This window comes from Cynocephalus volans, chromosome 7, assembly GCF_027409185.1.
Source record: "Cynocephalus volans isolate mCynVol1 chromosome 7, mCynVol1.pri, whole genome shotgun sequence".
Taxonomy (NCBI): Eukaryota; Metazoa; Chordata; class Mammalia; order Dermoptera; family Cynocephalidae; genus Cynocephalus; species Cynocephalus volans.
The window spans coordinates 51,426,622-51,447,953 of record NC_084466.1 but is presented as its reverse complement, the minus strand read 5'-3'; the positions used below and the strand labels follow the sequence as shown (position 1 = coordinate 51,447,953).

Genomic DNA, 21,332 nt, shown 5'->3' with positions numbered 1-21,332 from the left:
GACTGTATGTGGTGTGCCTGCTCCAATTTCCAGTTCCTTTGTTTCCCAATGTCCACAGTTAAGGCTGGTGAATCTTGTGTTGTTTTGTTCTTTCAGTTACTGCGTTACTGTGGTGCATCTTGAAGCAGATTTTGGCATTTTACTTTTTACTTTCATCACTTGTTTCATTCATTGATAATATTGGAGCTTTAAATGTTTACAAAAAGAAAAAGATTAATTTGTAAATCCCAAATTATGGTTAATTTAGGTTCAGTCCTTCTGTGAAAATTGTTCAGTATCACTAAGAAGAATCATTAAGATGTTACTCAGGGAGAGCTGTGAATGAGTGTCCTGTTTCTTGAAAATTTATGGAGTAAACCTATGAAGCTTATGTCCTTTGATTTTTCACAATATTAAGGGTGAGCAAGGGAGACCTTATAAAACTTGGAATTTGAGAATGAGCCACATTTTATAATTTATTATATTCAGGAACTATTATACAGGCTTTATTTGAAAGAAGTCACATATTTGACTTATATGTGGATAAAGTCAAATTTCTACCCCTTTACAGCTTCTGCCCTTAGAATTTTTGTTAGACTTTCTGTTTTTATACTTTGTAGGGATGGGTATTTTTATTGTTTTTTTTTTTATTTTTATTTTTATTTTTTATTTTATTTTATTTTATTTTATTTTGTCGATATACATTGTAGCTGATTAATGCTCCCCATCACCAAAACCTCCCTCCCTTCTCCCTCCCCCCCTCCCCCCCAACCATGTCCTTTCTGTTTGTTTGTTGTATCAACTTCAAATAATTGTGGTTGTTATATCTTCTTCCCCCCCCCCCCCGGTTTGTGTGTGTATGTGTGTATGTGTGTGTGTGAATTTATATATTAATTTTTAGCTCCCACCAATAAGTGAGAACATGTGGTATTTCTCTTTCTGTGCCTGACTTGTTTCACTTAATATAATTCTCTCGAGGTCCATCCATGTTGTTGCAAATGGCAGTATTTCATTCGTTTTTATACCTGAGTAGTATTCCATTGTGTAGATGTACCACATTTTCCGTATCCACTCATCTGATGATGGGCATTTGGGCTGGTTCCAACTCTTGGCTATTGTAAAGAGTGCTGCGATGAACATTGGGGAACAGGTATACCTTCGACTTGATGATTTCCATTCCTCTGGGTATATTCCCAACAGTGGGATGGCTGGGTCATATGGTAGATCTATCTGCAATTGTTTAAGGAACCTCCATACCATTTTCCATAGAGGCTGCACCATTTTGCAGTCCCACCAACAATGTATGAGAGTTCCTTTTTCTCCGCAGCCTCGCCAGCATTTATCGTTCATAGACTTTTGGATTTTAGCCATCCTAGCTGGGGTTAGATGGTATCTCAATGTGGTTTTGATTTGCATTTCCCGGATGCTGAGTGATGTTGAGCATTTTTTCATATGTCTGTTGGCCATTTGGATATCTTCCTTAGAGAAATGCCTACTTAGCTCTTTTGCCCATTTTTTAATTGGGTTGCTTGTTTTCTTCTTGTAAAGTTGTTTGAGTTCCTTATATATTCTGGATATTAATCCTTTGTCAGATGTATATTTTGCAAATATTTTCTCCCACTCTGTTGGTTGTCTTTTAACTCTTTTAATTGTTTCTTTTGCTGTGCAGAAGCTTTTTAGTTTGATATAATCCCATTTGTTTATTTTCCCTTTGGTTGCCCGTGCTTTTGGGGTCGTATTCATGAAGTCTGTGCCCAGTCCTATTTCCTGAAGTGTTTCCCCTATGTTTTCTTTAAGAAGTTTTATTGTCTCAGGGTGTATATTTAAATCCTTAATCCATTTTGAGTTGATTTTAGTATACGGTGAGAGGTATGGATCTAGTTTCATTTTCCTGCATATGGATATCCAGTTATCCCAGCACCACTTGCTGAAGAGGCAGTCCCTTCCCCAGTGAATAGGCTTGGTGCCTTTGTCAAAGATCAGATGGCAGTAAGTGTGTGGGTTGATTTCTGGATTCTCTATTCTATTCCATTGGTCAGTGTGTCTGTTTTTATGCCAGTACCATACTGTTTTGGTTATTATAGCTTTGTAGTATAGCTTAAAGTCAGGTAGTGTTATGCCTCCAGCTTTATTTTTTTTTGCTGAGCATTGCTTTGGCTATTCGTGGTCTTTTATTGTTCCATATAAATGTCTGAATAGTTTTTTCCATTTCTGAGAAAAATGTCTTTGGAATTTTGATGGGGATTGCATTGAATTTGTATATCACTTTGGGTAGTATGGACATTTTCACTATGTTGATTCTTCCAATCCAAGAGCATGGGATATCTTTCCATCTTCTTGTATCCTCTCTAATTTCTCTCAGCAGTGGTTTGTAGTTCTCATTATAGAGATTTTTCACCTCCTTGGTTAACTCAATTCCTAAGTATTTTATTTTTTTGGTGGCTATTGTAAATGGGCAGGCTTTCTTGATTTCTCCTTCTGCATGTTCACTATTGGAGAAAAGAAATGCTACTGATTTTTGTGTGTTGATTTTGTATCCTGCTACTGTGCTGAAATCATTTATCAATTCCAAGAGTTTTTTTGTAGAGGTTTTAGGCTGTTCGATATATAGGATCATGTCATCTGCAAACAGGGACAGTTTGACTTCATCTTTTCCAATCTGGATGCCCTTTATTTCCTTCTCTTCTCTGATTGCTCTGGCTAGTACTTCCAACACTATGTTGAATAGGAGTGGTGAGAGTGGGCATCCTTGTCTAGTTCCTGTTCTTAAAGGAAAAGCTTTCAGCTTTTCCCCATTCAGGATGATATTGGCAGTGGGTTTGGCATATATGGCTTTAATTATGTTGAGATACTTTCCCTCTATACCTAACTTATAGAGGGTCTTTGTCATGAATGAGTGCTGAACTTTATCAAATGCTTTTTCAGCATCTATAGAGATGATCATATGGTCCTTGTGTTTGAGTTTATTAATATGGTGTATCACATTTATTGATTTGCGTATGTTGAACCAACCTTGCATCCCTGGGATGAATCCCACTTGATCGTGATGAATAATTTTTCGTATGTGTTGCTGTATTCTGTTTGCTAGTATTTTAGTGAGGATTTTTGCATCTATATTCATCAAGGATATCGGCCTGTAGTTTTCTTTTTTGGTTATATCTTTACCTGGTTTTGGTATCAGGATGATGTTTGCTTCATAGAATGAGTTTGGGAGATTTGCGTCCGTTTCAATCTTTTGGAATAGTTTGTAAAGAATCGGTGTCAATTCCTCTTTGAATGTTTGGTAAAATTCTGCTGTGAATCCATCTGGTCCTGGGCTTTTCTTTGTTGGGAGCCTTCTGATAACAGCTTCAATCTCCTTTATTGTTATTGGTCTGTTCAAATTTTCTACGTCTTCACGGTTCAGTTTTGGGAGCTTGTGTGTGTCCAGAAATTTATCCATTTCCTCCAGATTTTCAAATTTGTTGGCGTATAGTTGTTTATAGTAGTCTCGAATGATTCCTTGTATTTCAGATGAATCAGTTGTAATATCGCCTTTTTCATTTCTAATTTTTGTTATTTGAGTCTTCTCTCTTCTTTTTTTTGTTAGCCATGCTAATGGTTTGTCAATTTTATTTATCTTTTCAAAAAACCAACTTTTTGATTCGTTGATCTTTTGAATTGTTTTTTGGTTTTCAATTTCATTCAGTTCTGCTCTGATCTTAATGATTTCTTTCCGTCTGCTAACTTTAGGATTGGATTGTTCTTGTTTTTCTAGTTCTTTAAGGTGAAGTGTTAGGTTGTTCACTTGCCATCTTTCCATTCTTCTGAAGTGAGCATTTAATGCAATAAATTTTCCCCTCAATACTGCTTTTGCAGTATCCCACAGGTTTTGGTATGATGTATCATTGTTTCCATTAGTTTCAATAAACTTTTTGATTTCCTGCTTGATTTCTTCTTGGACCCATATGTCATTAAGTAGAATGCTGTTTAATTTCCATGTGTTTGTATAGTTTCCAGAGTTTTGTTTGTTATTAATTTCTAGTTTTAATCCATTGTGGTCTGAGAAGATACATGGGATAATTCCAATTTTATTGAATTTATTGAGATTTGATTTGTGACCTAATATGTGATCTATCTTGGAGAATGATCCATGTGCTGATGAGAAGAATGAATATTCTGAGGTTGTTGGGTGGAATGTTCTGTAGATATCTGCCAATTCCAATTGGTCTAGAGTCTTGTTTAGATCTTGTGTTTCTCTACTGATTCTTTGCCTAGATGATCTGTCTAATATTGACAGTGGAGTGTTCAGGTCCCCTGCTATTATGGTATTAGTGTCTATTTCCTTCTTTAGGTCTAATAGAGTTTGTTTTATAAATCTGGCTGCTCCAACATTGGGTGCGTACATATTTATGATTGTTATGTCTTCTTGATGGATCAGTCCTTTTATCATTAAGTAGTGTCCCTCATTGTCTCTTTTTATGGTTTTTAGTTTAAAGTCTATTTTGTCAGATATAAGAATAGCCACTCCAGCTCGTTTTTCTTTCCTGTTTGCATGGTAAATCTTTTTCCATCCTTTCACTCTTAGTCTGTGTGAATCTTTATGGGTGAGGTGGGTCTCTTGTAGGCAGCATATAGTTGGGTCCTGCTTTTTGATCCAGTCAGCCAGTCTGTGTCTTTTAATTGGGGAATTTAAGCCTTTAACATTAAGAGTTGTTATTGAAAGGTGTTGATTTATTCTTAGCATTTTATTGGTTGTTTGGTTGTCTTAGGTGTCTTTTGTTCCTTGCTTTCTGATTTACTGTTTGGTTTCTTTGTTTGTTGGTTCCTTAGGTTGTAGATAGTGTTTTTGTTAGCTTGTTTTCTCTTCATGAATGCCATTTTTATTGTACTAGCGGGTTTAGATTTTTCTTAGGTTTTTATGGCAGTGGTAGTTATTTTTCAGGAACCAAACCCAGTACTCCCTTGAGGATTTCTTGTAAGGGTGGTCTTGTGGTAGTGAACTCCCGCAGTTTTTGTTTGTCTGAGAAATATACTATTTGCCCCTCATTTCGGAAGGATAGCCTTGCAGGGTAGAGTATTCTTGGTTGGCAATCTTTGTCTTTTAGTATTTTGAAAATATCATCCCATTCCTTTCTAGCTTTTAGGGTTTGTGATGAAAAGTCTGATGTTAACCTGATTGGGGCTCCCTTATAGGTGATTTGACGCTTCTCTCTTGCAGCTTTTAAGATTCTCTCTTTGTCTCTGAGTTTTGCCAATTTGACTATGACATGTCTTGGAGAAGGCCTTTTTGGGTTGAATACATTTGGAGATCGTTGAGCTTCCTGGATCTGAAGATCTGTGATTTTTCCTATACCTGGGAAGTTTTCTGCCACTATTTTGTTGAATATGTTTTCAATGGAATCTCCATTTTCCTCCCCTTCTGGAATACCCATGACTCGGATATTTGAGCGCTTGAGGTTGTCTGATATCTCTCTCAGATTTTCTTCCATGTCCTTGATTCTTTTTTCTTTCTTTTTGTCTGCTTGTGTTATTTCAAACAGCCCATCTTCAAGTTCAGAGGTTCTCTCTTCAACTTCGACAAGCCTGCTGGTTAAACTCTCCGTTGTGTTTTTTATTTCGCTGAATAACGTCTTCAGTTCAGCAAGTTCTGCTACATTTTTTTTCAGGACATTGATTTCCTTGTATATTTCCTCTTTCAGATCCTGTATACTTTTCCTCATTTCATCATGATGTCTAGCTGAGTTTTCTTGTATCTCATTCAGTTTCCTTAGAATTATCACTCGAAATTCCTTGTCAGTTATTTCAAGGGCTTCTTGTTCTATAGGATCTAGAGTATGAGATTTATTAACTTTTGGTGGTGTACTTTCTTGATTTTTTGTATTTCTGGTGTCTTTTTTTTGGTGTTTATTCATTGTGGCAGGGGGTTTCACAGTCCACCGGTTTAAGACTAATGACTAACTAGGATGTTGCTGTGGTTGCCAATTTGGTATGGCTCCCGCCGTGACTGCTCAGTTGGCCTCTAGTGTCTTGTGTGTGTGGTTGCCTCGGGTCTTGGGCTTCTCCGGGGATCCACCTTTCTGGTCAGCTTGTACTCTGCTGGGCTGGTGGATCACGTACCACAGGGTGTGTGATCTCTGTTGAGCTTTCACTTTCTGTACAGGACTTCTCCCCGTTCCGTGTGCTCTGGCCCAGGCTGTTAGATCGTGCAGTGGCGACCCTACCGGGTGTGTGGTTTCTGTCGAGTCTCCGCCTCCCTGGCCGCACGTCTCCCCCCTCTGTGCACACTGTGCTGGGCTGGGGCGTGTCTTCTGCACCCCTCGTCTATCAGCTGGGCCTTCAAGACCCTGCTCAGCACCGCCTCGCCCAGGAAGTCTACCAGGTTTCTGCTAGGCACAGACGACCGGTCTCTCTGGGTGCCTTTGTAACACTGTGTAGATCTTTCTCGGGTCTTGTTCACCTTTGTATCCCCCCGGTATAAACCGAGTCTAGTGCCCGCCTGCAGCCTGCTCTCCGGCAGGTTCAAGCGGACCTGGGAACTCTCCTACCACACTATTCCCAACCAGAAATTCGTTAGGCTTTTTTCCAAACTGGTGGTCGCAGAGATGGTATCTGCCTCCCAGTAACAGGAAGTTTACCGGGGCCGGAGTCCAGGGTGTGGTGGAGTGACAGTCGGCCCGCCCGTACTTCCTAGCCCTCCCAAAACTGGTCGGGACGCCCCACACCCCCAGCCCTGCCAGAGAACCGTGGAGGGAGTGGGAGAGGAGGCCGGCCCGCAGGGTCCGGAAAGCCCCGCGCCAGGCCAAGCAAATGGGCTCAGTGATGGCCGAGCAGGGCGGAGCTGCCCGCACCTGGGAAAATGGAGGCAGCACCGGGGCAGTGAGTGGCCTGGTGGTGCAGGCGGGGAGCCGCGTGGGCATCCACCCCCCGAACAGAGCTGTGCCAGGGATCACTCACAGTGCTGTGCCAGGTCGGGCGCTCGCTCTGTCTCTGGTTTGTTGCCTTCCGTGTTCTCGGCGCTGCCGCCTCGGGCTGTTCAGTCGCTGTGCCGCTCGGGCGCTCCCAGGAGTCTTCTTTAATGCCGGCCTGAAACCTCGAATCCTGAATAGGGCAGCTGGCCGCCTTCAGTGCGGCCCCAGCCTCCGGGATCCTGGCTGCATCCACAGCAGCCCTGGCGCCGTGTTCCCTGTTTCAAGACTCACTTTTGCAGCTAAGAATCAGTTCTTTTCCTGCTCCACACTTCAAAGCTGTTGCCTGTAAATGAGGCAGCCTCTCCTGCCGGGGGCAAAGTGGCGTTGAGCCCCCACGACCGGCCAGCAGCAGCAGTCCTCCCTTAAGAGATGGCCAGAGGAAGGTCCACAAGTTTCCCGGCTGCCTGAGGCCCAGTGGCCACCTTTTCCACCTCAGCTACTCCGCGCCAGCCGCCGCAGCCGCCGCCATCTTGAAACTCTCTCGGGGTATTTTTATTGTTATAACAACTTTTGAAACTCTAATAATTAGTTAATATTAGATTCCTGATCTTCTACTGTGAAACTATATCTATTCTTGTTTCATGTACTTTGAGCTCACAGATTGAATTTACCTAGTGCTTTTGTGTGTGTGTTGGTGAAATGTCTAATTAGGAAATTAGGAAACTGATTTATATAGAAACTGGCTTTTGTTTATGAGAGGAAGATCATATTGCTAATACTAGCATTAGTTGTTTGATAAATAAAAAAAAAAGATTATATTCCTAATATTAGCATTACTTGTAATGGAAAGACTGCTGAACTGGGAGTTAGGAGGCATTCTTGTTTTCAACTTTGTATTAAATTTGTATTTTTGGATAAGTTTAGTTCACATCTCTAGGACTCCTTTTCTTCATCTGTAAAATTGAAGAGGTGAACTTTGATTATTTCTTAAGATCTATTTCAGTTCATCTAGTATCCTATAATCCTTTAATTAAGAGTGTTGCCTTTCTAGGAAACAAAGTATTCTGTTAGTATTTGCATACTATTTCTCTACTGTGAAGGACTTTGGAAAGGTCGGTTTTTGTTATGACTCAATCAGTGTTTAATATGTCACCCATATCACTTTGTGCACCGATGCTTTCTAAAATTGGTCTAAACCTATACTTATCTCTCATTTCTTCCTCATTTTCCAGCCAAAATGCTCCAGGATATTATCTCTGGAATGTCCTTCTCAGTTTCTTAATTCCATGTCTTTGCTTGAACTGTCTCCTTCTATGTACTCTTTCCTATCCCCTATGCACTTTGAGCCCCCATAAGATTTCATTTATGATTATTTTGGCCTTGTATGATAGCTGTTTATGTTTTGTGTTATGCTGTATAGGAGACTGGAAACTCTTTGAATATAGGAGACTGGAAACTCTTTGAAGGCAGGTGTTTAATTTTCATCATCTTATTAAGCTTATTACTGATTCACATAGTAGGGGCTTAATTAATTAATATTTATAGAACTAAATTTGTAAGATGATTACAACACGGATACAGTTAATGGCAATGAATGGTGAAAAATTAACAGGATAATAAGGGAATTACCATAGCCATTTTGAATTAAAGCAGTGTTTTAACCATCTAAGTAGATGGCAAACATTTGTATTCCATGGTCACTTAGGTACTATCATTCCTGCTTACCATCTATTCATTCCTACTGACTCATGTACAGACATACTTATATTTTCTCTCTTTAACCCATTTAACTACTTGCTTCCATTCATCATTATAGTTTAGCACTGCCGTAGTCTTAAACTTTTTATAGTACAGATGCTCCTCTTCACTATGGAGTTATGTCCTGATAAGCCCATTGTAAATTGAAAATATCGTAAGTTGAAATGTATTGGGTAACATCCTGATGAATCCATCCTAAAGTTGAAAAATTGTAAGTTGAACCATTGTAAGTCTGGAGTGTCCGTACCTAATTCAGTTAACGTTCTTGCTTTGATTTGTATATACACTTTCCTGACCTTTATCTCCTTGATCTTGCTCATAGGCTTATCACTTTAATCTTATGTTGCTCTTTTACATGGTTCTAACTATTCACCTTTCTTTAATTTGCTCTTTTGCTTTTTAGAAATTGTTCATTATTTGCTTGTTAAAGACACATGCTTTTTTGGTTGCTGTCTTCAGGTGGGGTTTACATTGACAAGTGTCTTAGAATCAGTTTAGTGTTGAAGGTCGATGGTGGAATTGCTGGGCATCAAGAATGAGCCTGAGTTAGCTCTCTTAGACTTAGCAATCCAGGATCCTTTTAGCAGTGGGAGAATGTCTGCAGGAGCAATGGTAGCATTAGTCCTTTGGTTAAAGGAGTTGATATGAGTTACAAAAATGTCAGATATTAATGGGCATTTTTACAGGTGGACTTTTTGGTGAGTGATACCTGAATTGTAGAATTTATTAAAGAATTTCAAAATGTCTATCCTCTGTGTGGATAGATGGGTACAGATGATTTTTCCCCCCTTTGGGTTCAATGATCTCTTTACTGTTGAATTGTCTGTGACAGATACATGGTTGGTTTGGACTTGATAAAAGAACAAAGGGAAAATAAGACAATGAGTAAAAAAACTTAAAAGAGACAGGAACAGTAAAAGATGTATTGTAAAAAGTTGTCTGTCTTTGTGTGTGTGTGTGTGTGTGTGTGTGTGTGTGTGTGTATAACAACTGTGTCACTTGAAGTCAGTAGCATTTATTAAAGAATTCTTGAGAATATCATGTTAAAGGATTTGAGATGATAATGTGAGAAGGTAGCCCAGAAGAAATTTCTGTTGGACTAAGTTTAAAACTATGTTGTTTTTAGTTTTATTTTTACAGCACATCTCAATCTCTTTTAAGAGCTTATTGTATTATCAAATGTTTATTGTCAGATACTATATTTGTATAATAGCAAAGAGAAGCTCGTACATTCTTAAAGAAGTTTATCGACATTCAAATAGCTTTTCTCAGAAAGCATATGGATAATTTTATTGATATAACATTTCCTTATGGGTGCAAACAAGGAAAAATATGCATTGTCCATTCTGTTCTCTCAGAAATAGTAATAGGGAGTCCATACCCAGGACTCTTTCCCTAGTATTTGTAGTGGAAGCACTTCATAGTAGAGAAAAAATTGCATGTAGACTTAACAAAAGAATTTTGGTTAATTTGATTTTGGATAATATTAAGCCATTTATTTTATTTTAACAGGTATCTTTCAGATGAAGGCATTGAAGCTTGCACAAGTTCTCCTGACAAAGTCAATGTAAATGACATCATCCTGATTGCTCTCAATGTAGGTTATGTTTATTAACTTATAAACATTTTTAATCTGGAAGGTATAGTCATGAAAAACTGGATATTATGGAATAAACTGGATATTATGATAAGTAATATGGAGAACACTTTTCATTTTTTTGTCCATTGTAGGTTATAGTGATGTTTGTTCAATCTGTTAAGTTCATATCAGCCAGTTATTTACATTTATTATACAGAATCCAATGAAAAAGGAGGAAAATGCAATTAATACTTCTTTTTCACCCAGTTATCAGTTTTGGAATTTCATAACATTTACAGTAGCTATGTCCTAGTAGTGAAAACTGTCCATTCATTAAAACAAATTGCCATTTAATTTACATGGAAACTCTAGCTTAAAAAAAAAAAAAAATCTAGCTAGGTTATAGCTTTTGACAACTGTAATTATTGTTTCAAAGTAACTTTTTCTGATGATAGAAGTAATATTCATTGTAGAACATTTCAGAAAATACAAAAAAGCAAAATAAGAATTTAAAATGACTTATTTACTGTCATTGCTTTGGTGTTTTGGTATATATTTCAAGAGATAAAAACTGTTTGAAATAAAAGTTTAAATAAACAAATGTTCTTTTTTCAATTCTGCAGTTATCCCTCTGGTAGTTTCTTCCTGTTGCTTTACAACAACAATCTATTAATAATCAAATTTATATGTTGTGATACATGATAAATGAAATTTATAGGAGGACAGTTGTCTGACAAATCCATCACATCACTACACAATCAGTATAACATAAAGCAGAAATAAAATATAAATTAATGTACAGTGCTGTGTAACTTTTTCTTTTAAAATCACTTAAGTTTATATTTATAAAATTAAACTTGGGTTTAAAAAGACAAAATTTATGTTCTGAACTCTAAGTCATTATTTTCAGCTTCTTTGAATTTTATTTGATAAGACTAACAGGATCTTTTTTTGAAAAGTTCTGAGCCATGTATTTACATTTTTATAAGCAAAAGACTACATTTTTTATAGAAAGCATTAGTTAGAAATTGTACATGTCATTTTTGACTATAAATGGCAACATTCCCTAGACACTTTAACTTTCTTTGACTTGCTCCCAAACTTGTGAATTCTATTTTTTAAAACGTTGTAAAGAACTCTATTTTCTTGTTTATTTAAGAAAAATTTAAGATGATAGGAAAGAGTTTTTATGATAATCTGCTGTTCTTTATTTTTCTTACTTATATATGAAAATAGGTAAATAGCAATGAGCTATCTACAAAACTGGTGTGAAACTTTAAATAAAATAAATCAAGATGAAGTGTTTGTGCTATGCACATAAGAGGTACATGATGGTCATTATCTGAATGAATTAATTTGTCTTTGTCATTTTCTCTGAAATATATAGTTGAATATTCCAATTCAACACTATTATGCCATATCATAATATAAGGAGAAAATTTTAATCATGATGAAGCCTATACTAGACAAATGATATACTTTTCAAGTTTATCATTTTTTAATAAAATTCAAGCATTTATTGTATCCTGTTGAATTTTTTTCAACTTTTGAGTGATTGCAGGATATTAACCACTAGTTGAGAAAGACTTGTATTATTGAGTCTTCATATGTATACACACACATATATATACACATGTATGTGTATATATACATATAAAACATTATATATTAGGAGAATAATCCACGCACAAACTTTCTTATGCTCTCTTCTTCCTGTGGGGAACTTGTTCCTTTATCCAACAGTGAACAGTGTGATAACATGTATACAGTTTTCTCCCCAGGGAAGCCCATTAGAGACTAGCAGTCCAAGGATTTTTATTGGGCTACTCACAAAGGTACCCTCTACCTAGCGTGTACCAAAATTTCAGACCCCCCCCCCCCAAAGAAAGCAGGTGCTCACCACAAATCACATTGTTTATACAAACAGTCTAGGTAGTGAACCACATTTTCAGTTAGGTAAGGGTTCAAGGGCAAAGTTCCCAGATGCCAGCCTAAGGCTAACTTCTTAAGCAGGCCTTCCTAAAGATTAAAGATGACTGCCTCAGACCTGCTATGTAATTCTTTTATGCTCAAATTTTTATGTTGAATAGAAGTATTCTTAAATTGTTACTCTGTAAAGTGGAGAGTAAGACTATTAAGAACTGACATTGAAGTCCAGGATATAGTTTTGGGTTCAAATACCTGAATTATTAAGAAAAAATTAAGTGATAGTTCAGTCTTAAGTTACTGAACACTATCTATTGGTAAAAAATTTAAAATATTATAGTTTTATTTCTCTTAAGAATCTGTATAATATAAAATGATTTGCTAAATAGATATTCTCTAGAACTTACCTGAATAGTTAGGAATCATGTGTGTGTGTGTGTGTGTGTGTGTGTGTGTGTGTGTGTGTGTGTGTGTGTGTGTGTGTGATGTGTATGTAGGTAGATGCTTTGAAAATTATTACAAGATTTTTTATAGAATAAGTGTTTCTCCTGCATTAATTTTATTTTCAATATAAAAGTATTCTTGGATCCAGTCATTGTCTTAGCAATTCTGATATATGACATCTGAATAATAAAATTGCCTTTGTAGTACTTATAAGTTGACTTTAAATTTAGAATGTTTGAAGATTTGGTACACCATTATCATCTTGCTAAGAGCACATTGAAATGACATTCCTTATGTGTGTGTATAGCACTTTAAAAGTTATGTAAACTTTGAGTGTATTGTCTTTTTTTAGCCTGATGACAACTTTGTGAGATATGATTCCTGGTATTTTTTCCATTGTATAAAGGAGTAAATTAACTGGGTTTAGAAAATTTGTGACAGTGTCCAAGATCATATGATTAGTTAATTACTATTGGGATGAATCAAAGTTTATAATTTATGTCTAGTGTTCATTTATATTACACTGATGCCTCATTTTAGTTTGAATTAAATTTCGTAATTATTGACGAAAACCAGAAATGAGGGACTATGGTATATCATAAAATTTGTATAAATTCTGTTTCTCATTCATATTTCAATATTTTAGCCTGGGAGTGACTTCAGAATAGTGCCTCTGTTTTTATGAACTGTTAGTTGTATTGTCGACTTAATGGTTATGTATGTTTGGGTGATAACAAAATGTACATAGTTTATATTAGCTAAAATAAACATGATAGCTAATATTCACTGAGTGTTTACACTGTGTAAGCCATTCTACTACGTGCTTCACATGTATTAACATTTAGTCTTCAAAACAGTCCTAATATTGGGAAGGCTAGTGTAAGAAAGTATTTTTTACCTGTATGTTACTCAGTATTTTCAACGTGAAAGGGCATACAACCTCAGGTACGGTTTAAAATTCTTTTCACCTTGTTATTTGAGGCTGCCAAAAGCAGAAACCTAAAGCATTGTAACACAAGGATTTGAATTTGGCACTTAGTTTGCCTGGCAGTTCCATTCAGTGAGTTTCAGTTTAGGAATGATCTTTGCATTACATTTAGAAATAAATTATGAATCATAGTAGTAAAGGACTGGAAAGGATCTGTGGGGGTTGTATAACTTACATGCTTGTTTCTTAAGCTGACCACATATGTGTATTTCAAAGAGGAGGGTATTTTATTATTGTATGTGTTCAAAGAATACTGTCCTACTCCTCTATATGTATTCATTTCACATGACAGTAATTTTAATCATCTAGTGTTTTCTCAAGTCTAACAAAATTTCTCCCTTATAATTTGTATGATTTAGTGCACTCTATGTCTATTTTCTTTTATTCTTAAGGGGATGACTATATTATACTTAAGGGGGTTACTATGTTTTAAGGAGTAACACAAAAACAATGCAACTTTAGGTATTACTCTAATCTCACTGTCTTCAAGCATCAGGATAATTCCTTAGTTTAGATAATTGGACCTTTTTCATGAATACTGATAGTTTTCCTCTGAATCAATTTCTTACTATTCCTTTAGGTTTTCACTTCCTAAAGAGGACATAATCCTTAAAAGTTCTGCTTTTTATGTAGACAGTGGAGTTGAAGTTTTCTGTTTATGTCAGAAGTGCTATAACCTTGTTTATATTATCCTTATGTTTTGCTTTGGTTTACTAAGTTATATATACTTGGCATTTTCACATAGTCATTTGTTCACAACTGCTATTTTGGTAATTTGCTTAAGCAAATGAAGTAAATTTTTACTACAGTAAAGTCTTACTGTGACTTCTTTGCTATTCCAGTGGTGGTGTTCCCTGGGATATTTGTATGTTATGGAGCTTTGTTATGTTATACATATCATAGCATATAGAGTAATGTGTTTTCATATCTCTGCATATCAAGGTTATGTGATGTTCAGTTGTTAAAAATATACTATGTTTATGTATTCAAAAGCTGTCATTTGATTTTGTATTGTGGCATTACTTTTTTTGATAAGACCATAATTTGTATAAAATCAAGTTTTAGATTTTAATAGAGAAGAGCTAATAAGTTAAAAGGTTGCCTACAGAAATATGATCAGAATTAAGGCCTTATTTGTTACTGTTCACCTTATTGGCACACTTTAAATAACTTATGTACGGGACTTTGTTATTTAAAAAGATTGATTATATATATATATGGATCTCATAATCAAAGACATTTATTTAATTTTTGTCCCCAAACCTTAAGTAACTTCATCTTTTGTTCATGAGATTAGATTTAGAATTACTTCTGTCTGTAATTCTATTTTAATAATAATATTTTTATTTTAGACAGATCTGAGAACAATTGGCAAGAAATTCCTTCGCAGTGACATCAATGGTGGAAAGGTAGAAAAGGTAAAGAAAATCATTAACTTTCTAAATTATGCCAAATATAATAAGTATGATCATCTACTAAATTATTGCAATTATTTTTTGTCAATAAAGACTGCAACTGTAAAATATTTTGGAGGTGGACAGATCACAAAGTCATCATTATGGGGACTTCCTGCACACATGGAAAATCAAGAGTTAAACTTTTGGTGACTTTTCAACATTTTAGAAAAACTTTTGTTTCGGGAATTATAACTATGGCGTATTTACTTCACATCTGAGACATAGATGTTATTGCAGCAGGACGAAGACCTTTTCTTACCTTTTTATTTTGGTTACCTTAATAAACTGTTAAGTTTATTTAATGATTCTGTTTAATAATTATTTATATTATTAAGTGTAGAAGTATAAAATTATGAGAGAATGTTAGGAACAACTTGGCAAAGCTTGATTATTCCTGTTATTTTACATTATAAATATATTTATTCATGTTATGAATCTTTTCAGTTATCATTTTTAAACACAAAGGTATATTTATTTTTAAGATATCAACCAGTCAGTTTTTTACTTCCTATTCATTTATATTTAATTTCTTCTTTTTATTTGAAAATACATGTAAATCATGTCAGCCAAGAAATTTATATGTGCTGTTGGTCACTTTTGTAACTATCAAGGAACATCATTATCTCTAATTTAAAGAAATACTTTCAATGTGTATGTTTTGTGTTTGAATATTCTTATCATTTTAACACTCAGATATTTAAAATAGTTATTACACTTCAGGTATTTTAAATTTTAGATAAATTACAGAGGTCTATAATAAGATTTTTACAAATGTAATAAGATTTTTTACATTTTGTAATATATTAATCCATTTATGCAAAGATGGTAATCATTTAGGTGGGAAGGACCATTAGAGAGGGTTTCTAATATACTCTAGTTTTGAGGGACATACTCAGAGAAGAAGGTTCTACAACTTCCTTCAGAAATTTATTTTAGTGTTAACACTGTGTATCAGCCAACTTTAATTATATTCTTACTTAAATGTCTTATGCTGCAACTTAAAGTCAGTAACATCGTCTTTATATTCCCTCAGGAGAAATGGAGAGTATCTGGTTGTCTTCCTCTGCAAATTATTCTTTACATACTTTTAGACTTGTTAATATCACCACCAGTGCCACAGGTTTCTTTTTGCTAAATATGTGTTATACTTCCTACTGTGTAATGGAGATGCAAAAAGGATTACTCAAAGCAACAAGAATGCAATGAGAAGCCCAAAGGGACTGCACCTCAGCAACTCCTCTGTTAGAAAGAGAAAACTGGGTAGAGCCCCTATTCAAAGTTAGCTTCTGGTTTTTATTGTAAAGACAAGGAAGTTTCACAAGAAAAATCAGTTGATTCAATCATTTCAAAAGGACACAAAGACATGGGCAATGTGACAAATGTTATCTAACAAAAGTTAGCTAAGTATAGCTTAAACAATAGAGACTAGTAACATCATTTAAATTAACAAGATGACATTCCAAAGTACAATTTGTGAAAAGCTAAATTGATAAGACTGTAATCATCATCTAACCCAAAATAATACCCTATCCCCAAATGATTTAAGCAAAAGTTACATTCTTATAATTGTCTCTAAAGTTTCCACCAACAAACAGCTTGCCCTTAGAAAACATATTTTTCACATTTTTCCCTCCAGCAATTCCTTCAACATATTTTAACAACAATCAGTATTTTAAATAGTCAAAATATATAATCCCATCCCTAAACAGTGATTAGAATTGATTAGATGGGCTTTTGCCACACTGTCTTTGGACTTCTGTCCCCTAAATGGAGGGCTTTTGCCCCATACATGCATTACCTAAAAATCCTATACTACAAATCAAATGAAAATCAAGATTTCTAACCCTCTATAAATATGAATCTTTCCTTTGTTTATTCTTAGTCTCAAGTTTTTCTTTTGTCTTCACTGTTCTTCTCAGAGTCCTCTCCAGTTTCTTTACATTTCTCTTTTTGATTATAGTAGTAGTTCTCAGGCTTTAGTATACATCAGAATTGCCCTGAGGCCTGGCTAAAACACAGATTGTAGGGCCCCAAACCTCACCACCCATGCCCCCCTTCCTTCTCCACCAAGTTTCTGATTTCAGTAGGAGTAGGATGGAGCCTAAGAATTTGTATTTTGAACAAGTTTCCAGTAGACATTGATTTTGCTGGTCCAGGAAGCATACTTAGAAAATCACTGGGTTTTGGAACCTCAGATTAGGCAGCAGTCTTGGGTAAGTCTGATGACTGCAACCATCCTCTGTAGGAAAAGTAAATAACATCAAAGCAGTGTCTGCACATCCTTACACTACTTAAGAAAATTTTGAAGCTTTCTGGATTATTGACTTTTCACTTTCTCTCTGTGTATCCTTAGAGACGCTGAGAACCCACGTTGCTCAGGGGATAATGGTGATGAGACTCTTCTCTACTTCCTCTACTCTTTCAGAGCATTTTTGCTTCTAAAAGTTTTACACAGTGGTCTCTTTAAGATTTCCTTTGAATATAGCTAACAACAATAAAAAACAACTTAAAACTTCCTATCTAGATTATTTTGTGCAAATTTTCTCCTTTACTACATTCTTAATGCTAACATGACTTTATACATAAAATGAGTAGATATAAAATAAGCCATTTTCATTTACAACAAAAATCGAGTTAGATATCTCTTTTTCTACCCTTCCTCTTTAATTATATTTTTCCTTTTGTCACCTATATCTGGCATCAAATATGGTTCTCTTCACAGTATTAATGAAGATGTTTTGAAAATAATTTTAGTAGAAATTTTAGAAGCTAACACAGAAATTATTCATTTTGTTTGCCTTTAGTTAAAACTCCATATACTATATACAAAATAACTTTTTAGGCTAAAGTAAATGTACAAGGATTTTTTTTTCCTTTTAAAAAAGATGACTGATAAGGGGATCTTAACCCTTGACTTGGTGTTGTCAGCACCACACAGTCCAAGTGAGCTAACCGGCCAGTCCTATATACGGATCCAAACCCGCAGCGTTGGTGTTATCAGCAACACACTTGCTTAAGTGAGTCATGGGCCAGCCCCCAAGGAATGTATTTTTGACATGAATTACTTTGGCTTCTTTGTCAGTAAAATAAGACTAACGTAGTAAATGCTACTTTATTTGTGCCTTAATTAGATTGCTTTATTAACCAGCATTTTACTGTGTTAATGGTGACTGAATCATTAAAAGATATGACTCCAGAATAATTAGTTACTGAATTACTTATGTTATAGTTCTTGTTTAAAATAAACTTTGTTTTAATCTGTGCATAAAACATAGGGCAACATTTAGTAAGCAGAGTATTTGAATAAGTAATCTGCCTATATCTTGACCAGGTCAGATTTTGTTATAAAAGAATATTTTTTAGTTTTCTTTCTATATTAAACAAGAATAAAAGAAAGAAAGAGCTGGATTACATAGTGATCTAAACCACCTTTTCAAAAACTAATTTAGACAGAAAACTTAAAATACATGGTTGACTAGCTTTGGAAGCAAAGGAGGCGTGGTTGTATTGTGGAGGAGGATAAAATGATAAGGACCAGTAACAGATTGGAAAGATGCAGACTTTAGAGTCATTGGTGTTGATTTAAATCCTGTTTCTACTGCTTATTAATTTTTGTGACTTATCAAGTTATTTGATCTTGCTAGATTTTAGTTTCCTTACCATTCAAATATTACTCCCTTATGACATTGAAGATTCAAGTGAGATAACATATGTGGAATATTAATCATAGTACAATACATATGGCAAGTCTTAAGGATTATGAGCAATTTAGGATCATATTTTTGTCCTGGAAATCTAAGAATGCATGAATCCTTATTACCTCAGTTGGGTATTTTGTTTCTGAAACATCTCCAAGGGAATTGAATGAGTGAAGTAAGGCAAATGGGTGCACCATTGTTATTTGGGTTTTGGCCCCAAACCCTAACAGAGAACTGTACTACTTGAGCTGTGATGATTTCTATGATAGAATCAATGCAGGCCAAAAGCCCTCATCTGACTGTTTCTATTAAGTTTCAAATCTGTGATAGTATTGCTTCTAAGAGAGAGAAAGCCAGGGGCCAGCCTGTTAGCTCACTTGGGAGAGTGTGGTGCTGATAAAACCAAGGTGAAGGGTTTGGATCTGAAAGAACGTGAGCTGAAAAGCTGGATACTGATCAAGCTTTATTAAAGGAAAACAATCTGCCAGGCTGCACTCAAAATGGAGAGCAGCAACTGGCATCGGGGTCGGAGGGCTTATATAGGCTGTAAGGAAGGCTGGCGTAATCAGGAAGGGGCTTGGTGCTGGTGTGGAGGAGTTTCAGTTTCTCAGAAACCATGAGGTTTCTCATAAGAGAAGGGCTGGCAGCCATTTTGTGCTGAGTGTGTAAAATGGCACCGGTCATGTCCAAGATGGCACTGGTCATGTCCAAGGTCCATCATTCCTGCCTTTTAAGTATAGGCAGAAGGGAAAAGTGGTGAAGGTCTCATTCTTCTGAAGCTTCTTCCTGTTGGAGATGGGCGAAGATATGAAAAAAATAAAACAATTAGGTGTGGGGTATTAGTTTCATGTGGGGAGGCTGTATTCTTATGGGGAAGGGTTGACCGTACTCAGGGGCTGATATCCTTCTCCCAGGAACAATTAGGTGACCTTTTGGTTGGTGAAGGCCTGCATACATTCCTGTAAGAAATTAGAGAAACACCAAGAGGCAGGGACCAAGAAGGATAAGTCCCATCATGCTCAAGGGTTCGACGTGTTTTGTCCTGAAGTCCTCCCCCATCGCTATAGCCTAGGTGAGTGGATTGGGTGAAGCAGAATGTTTTGTTGGTGGGGGGGCACTGGACTCCAGCAGAATCCCCTTTGGAAAGAGCTATCCAGTAGTTTTTACCCCCATAAGAACATGATGTGACAGCTGTCTGGTCATAGCATGTTATAGGAATGTATGTCTGAGATGTGAATGTGTCCTGTAGGGTTCCCCCAAAGATTCTGGGTGGCAGACCCAGGAGGTTGGAAAGTGTCTTTCCATCCACCACGACCTTGGTTATACATTGTGAATGGGGTGTGGCGTATGTCTCTGTTAGGAAAAGAAGCAAGAGGAAGAGAAAAGGCAAGTGTTCAGGGGCTGAGAGGTTGAGAGGGTGCATGGTAGGAAAAAGGAGTAGAGGGTAACCTCCTCGGGGGTGTAATTGCAGAGAGCGCCCTGCCAGGCTAATTCAGTAACCCACTCAAGGGTGTCTTCAACACTGGAGGTGGTGGGTCAGGACCAGTCTTGGAGCAGCTCCTGTGTGAAGGATGTGAAGCAGGCCTGCAAGAGTGAGAGGATAATCGCCGAGGGAGAGATCCTTCTTCTGGGATTGGGGAAAGTGTGGAGGTCCTGGAGATTTTCAGTTTTGTGGGTCCTAAAATGGACAAAGTGTAAGGAGATGTTGGGTTGGGGGTTGAGCTGAGTGGCCCCTCTGGCTTGGTGTTAACAGACTTTTTGGGTAAAGTCTCAGGTGCTAGTTTTCCAAGGATAAGTGATATCAAGGGGCCTTTCCTAGTACTTTTACTGCTGTTGGGGTGGGAGAAGTGCTGTATAAGGCCCTTCCCAACATGGTGAGAGGGGCTTTGGAATTTGGGTTTTAATATACACTTGTTGTCCCAGGCTCAGTTTAAAGTGTGAGGGGGTGGTAGGGAAAGGATTAGGGAATAGAAGGTTGGCCTATTCCTGAAGAAGATCCCTAATGACCTAAAGGCAGAGTGAAGGGTCTACCATACATAAGTTCGAAGGGGCTGAGGCCTGTGGTTTTGTGGGGGGGCAGCTCGCAAGTGAGTGAGTGCTAGAAGGAGAAGTTGGGTCCAAGGGAGGTAAAGTTCCATGGACAGCTTGGTGAGGTGTGTTTTTATGAGGTGATTGGCTTTTTCTACTTTGGCTGATGACTGAGGCCGGTATGGTATATGTAAGTCCCATTTGATATGTAATGCCTGTGCCTTGAATTGTGTAATCTGGGAAATGAATGCCGGGCCGTTATCAGACTGGAGGCTGGTGGGCAAGCCAAAACGAGGGATGATTTCTGAGGTGAGAGCATGCATTACTGCTGTAGCATCCTCTGAAGTGCAAGGGAAAACCTCACCCACACCTGTAAAGGTATCTACTAAGGTTAGAAGATAGCATGTCCTTTTGTGGGGAGGCATGTGAGTAAAGTCAATTTGCCAATCCTGGCCAGGAGTGTATCCTCTGGCCTGGTGGGTGGGAAGGGACTGAACTCAGAGGCCACCTTGATTGGAGCAACGAGTACACAAAGGACAATTTTGAGTGATTTGTTTAAGTAACTTGGCCATGTGGGGAGAGTAA

General features: G+C 36.7%; 1 protein-coding gene across 2 annotated transcripts in view; it reads left to right on the top strand.

Moving 5' to 3' along the window:
• TDRD3 (tudor domain containing 3) overlaps positions 1–21,332 on the top strand; it is a 178,221-nt gene that overhangs the window by 51,481 nt on the left and 105,408 nt on the right. For both annotated transcript variants that reach the window (XM_063102539.1, XM_063102540.1), the window contains exons 2-3: positions 10,140–10,224; positions 14,917–14,982. In XM_063102539.1, the coding sequence (XP_062958609.1) occupies positions 10,140–10,224; positions 14,917–14,982 (151 nt within the window). The remainder of the gene's footprint in view (positions 1–10,139; positions 10,225–14,916; positions 14,983–21,332) is intronic.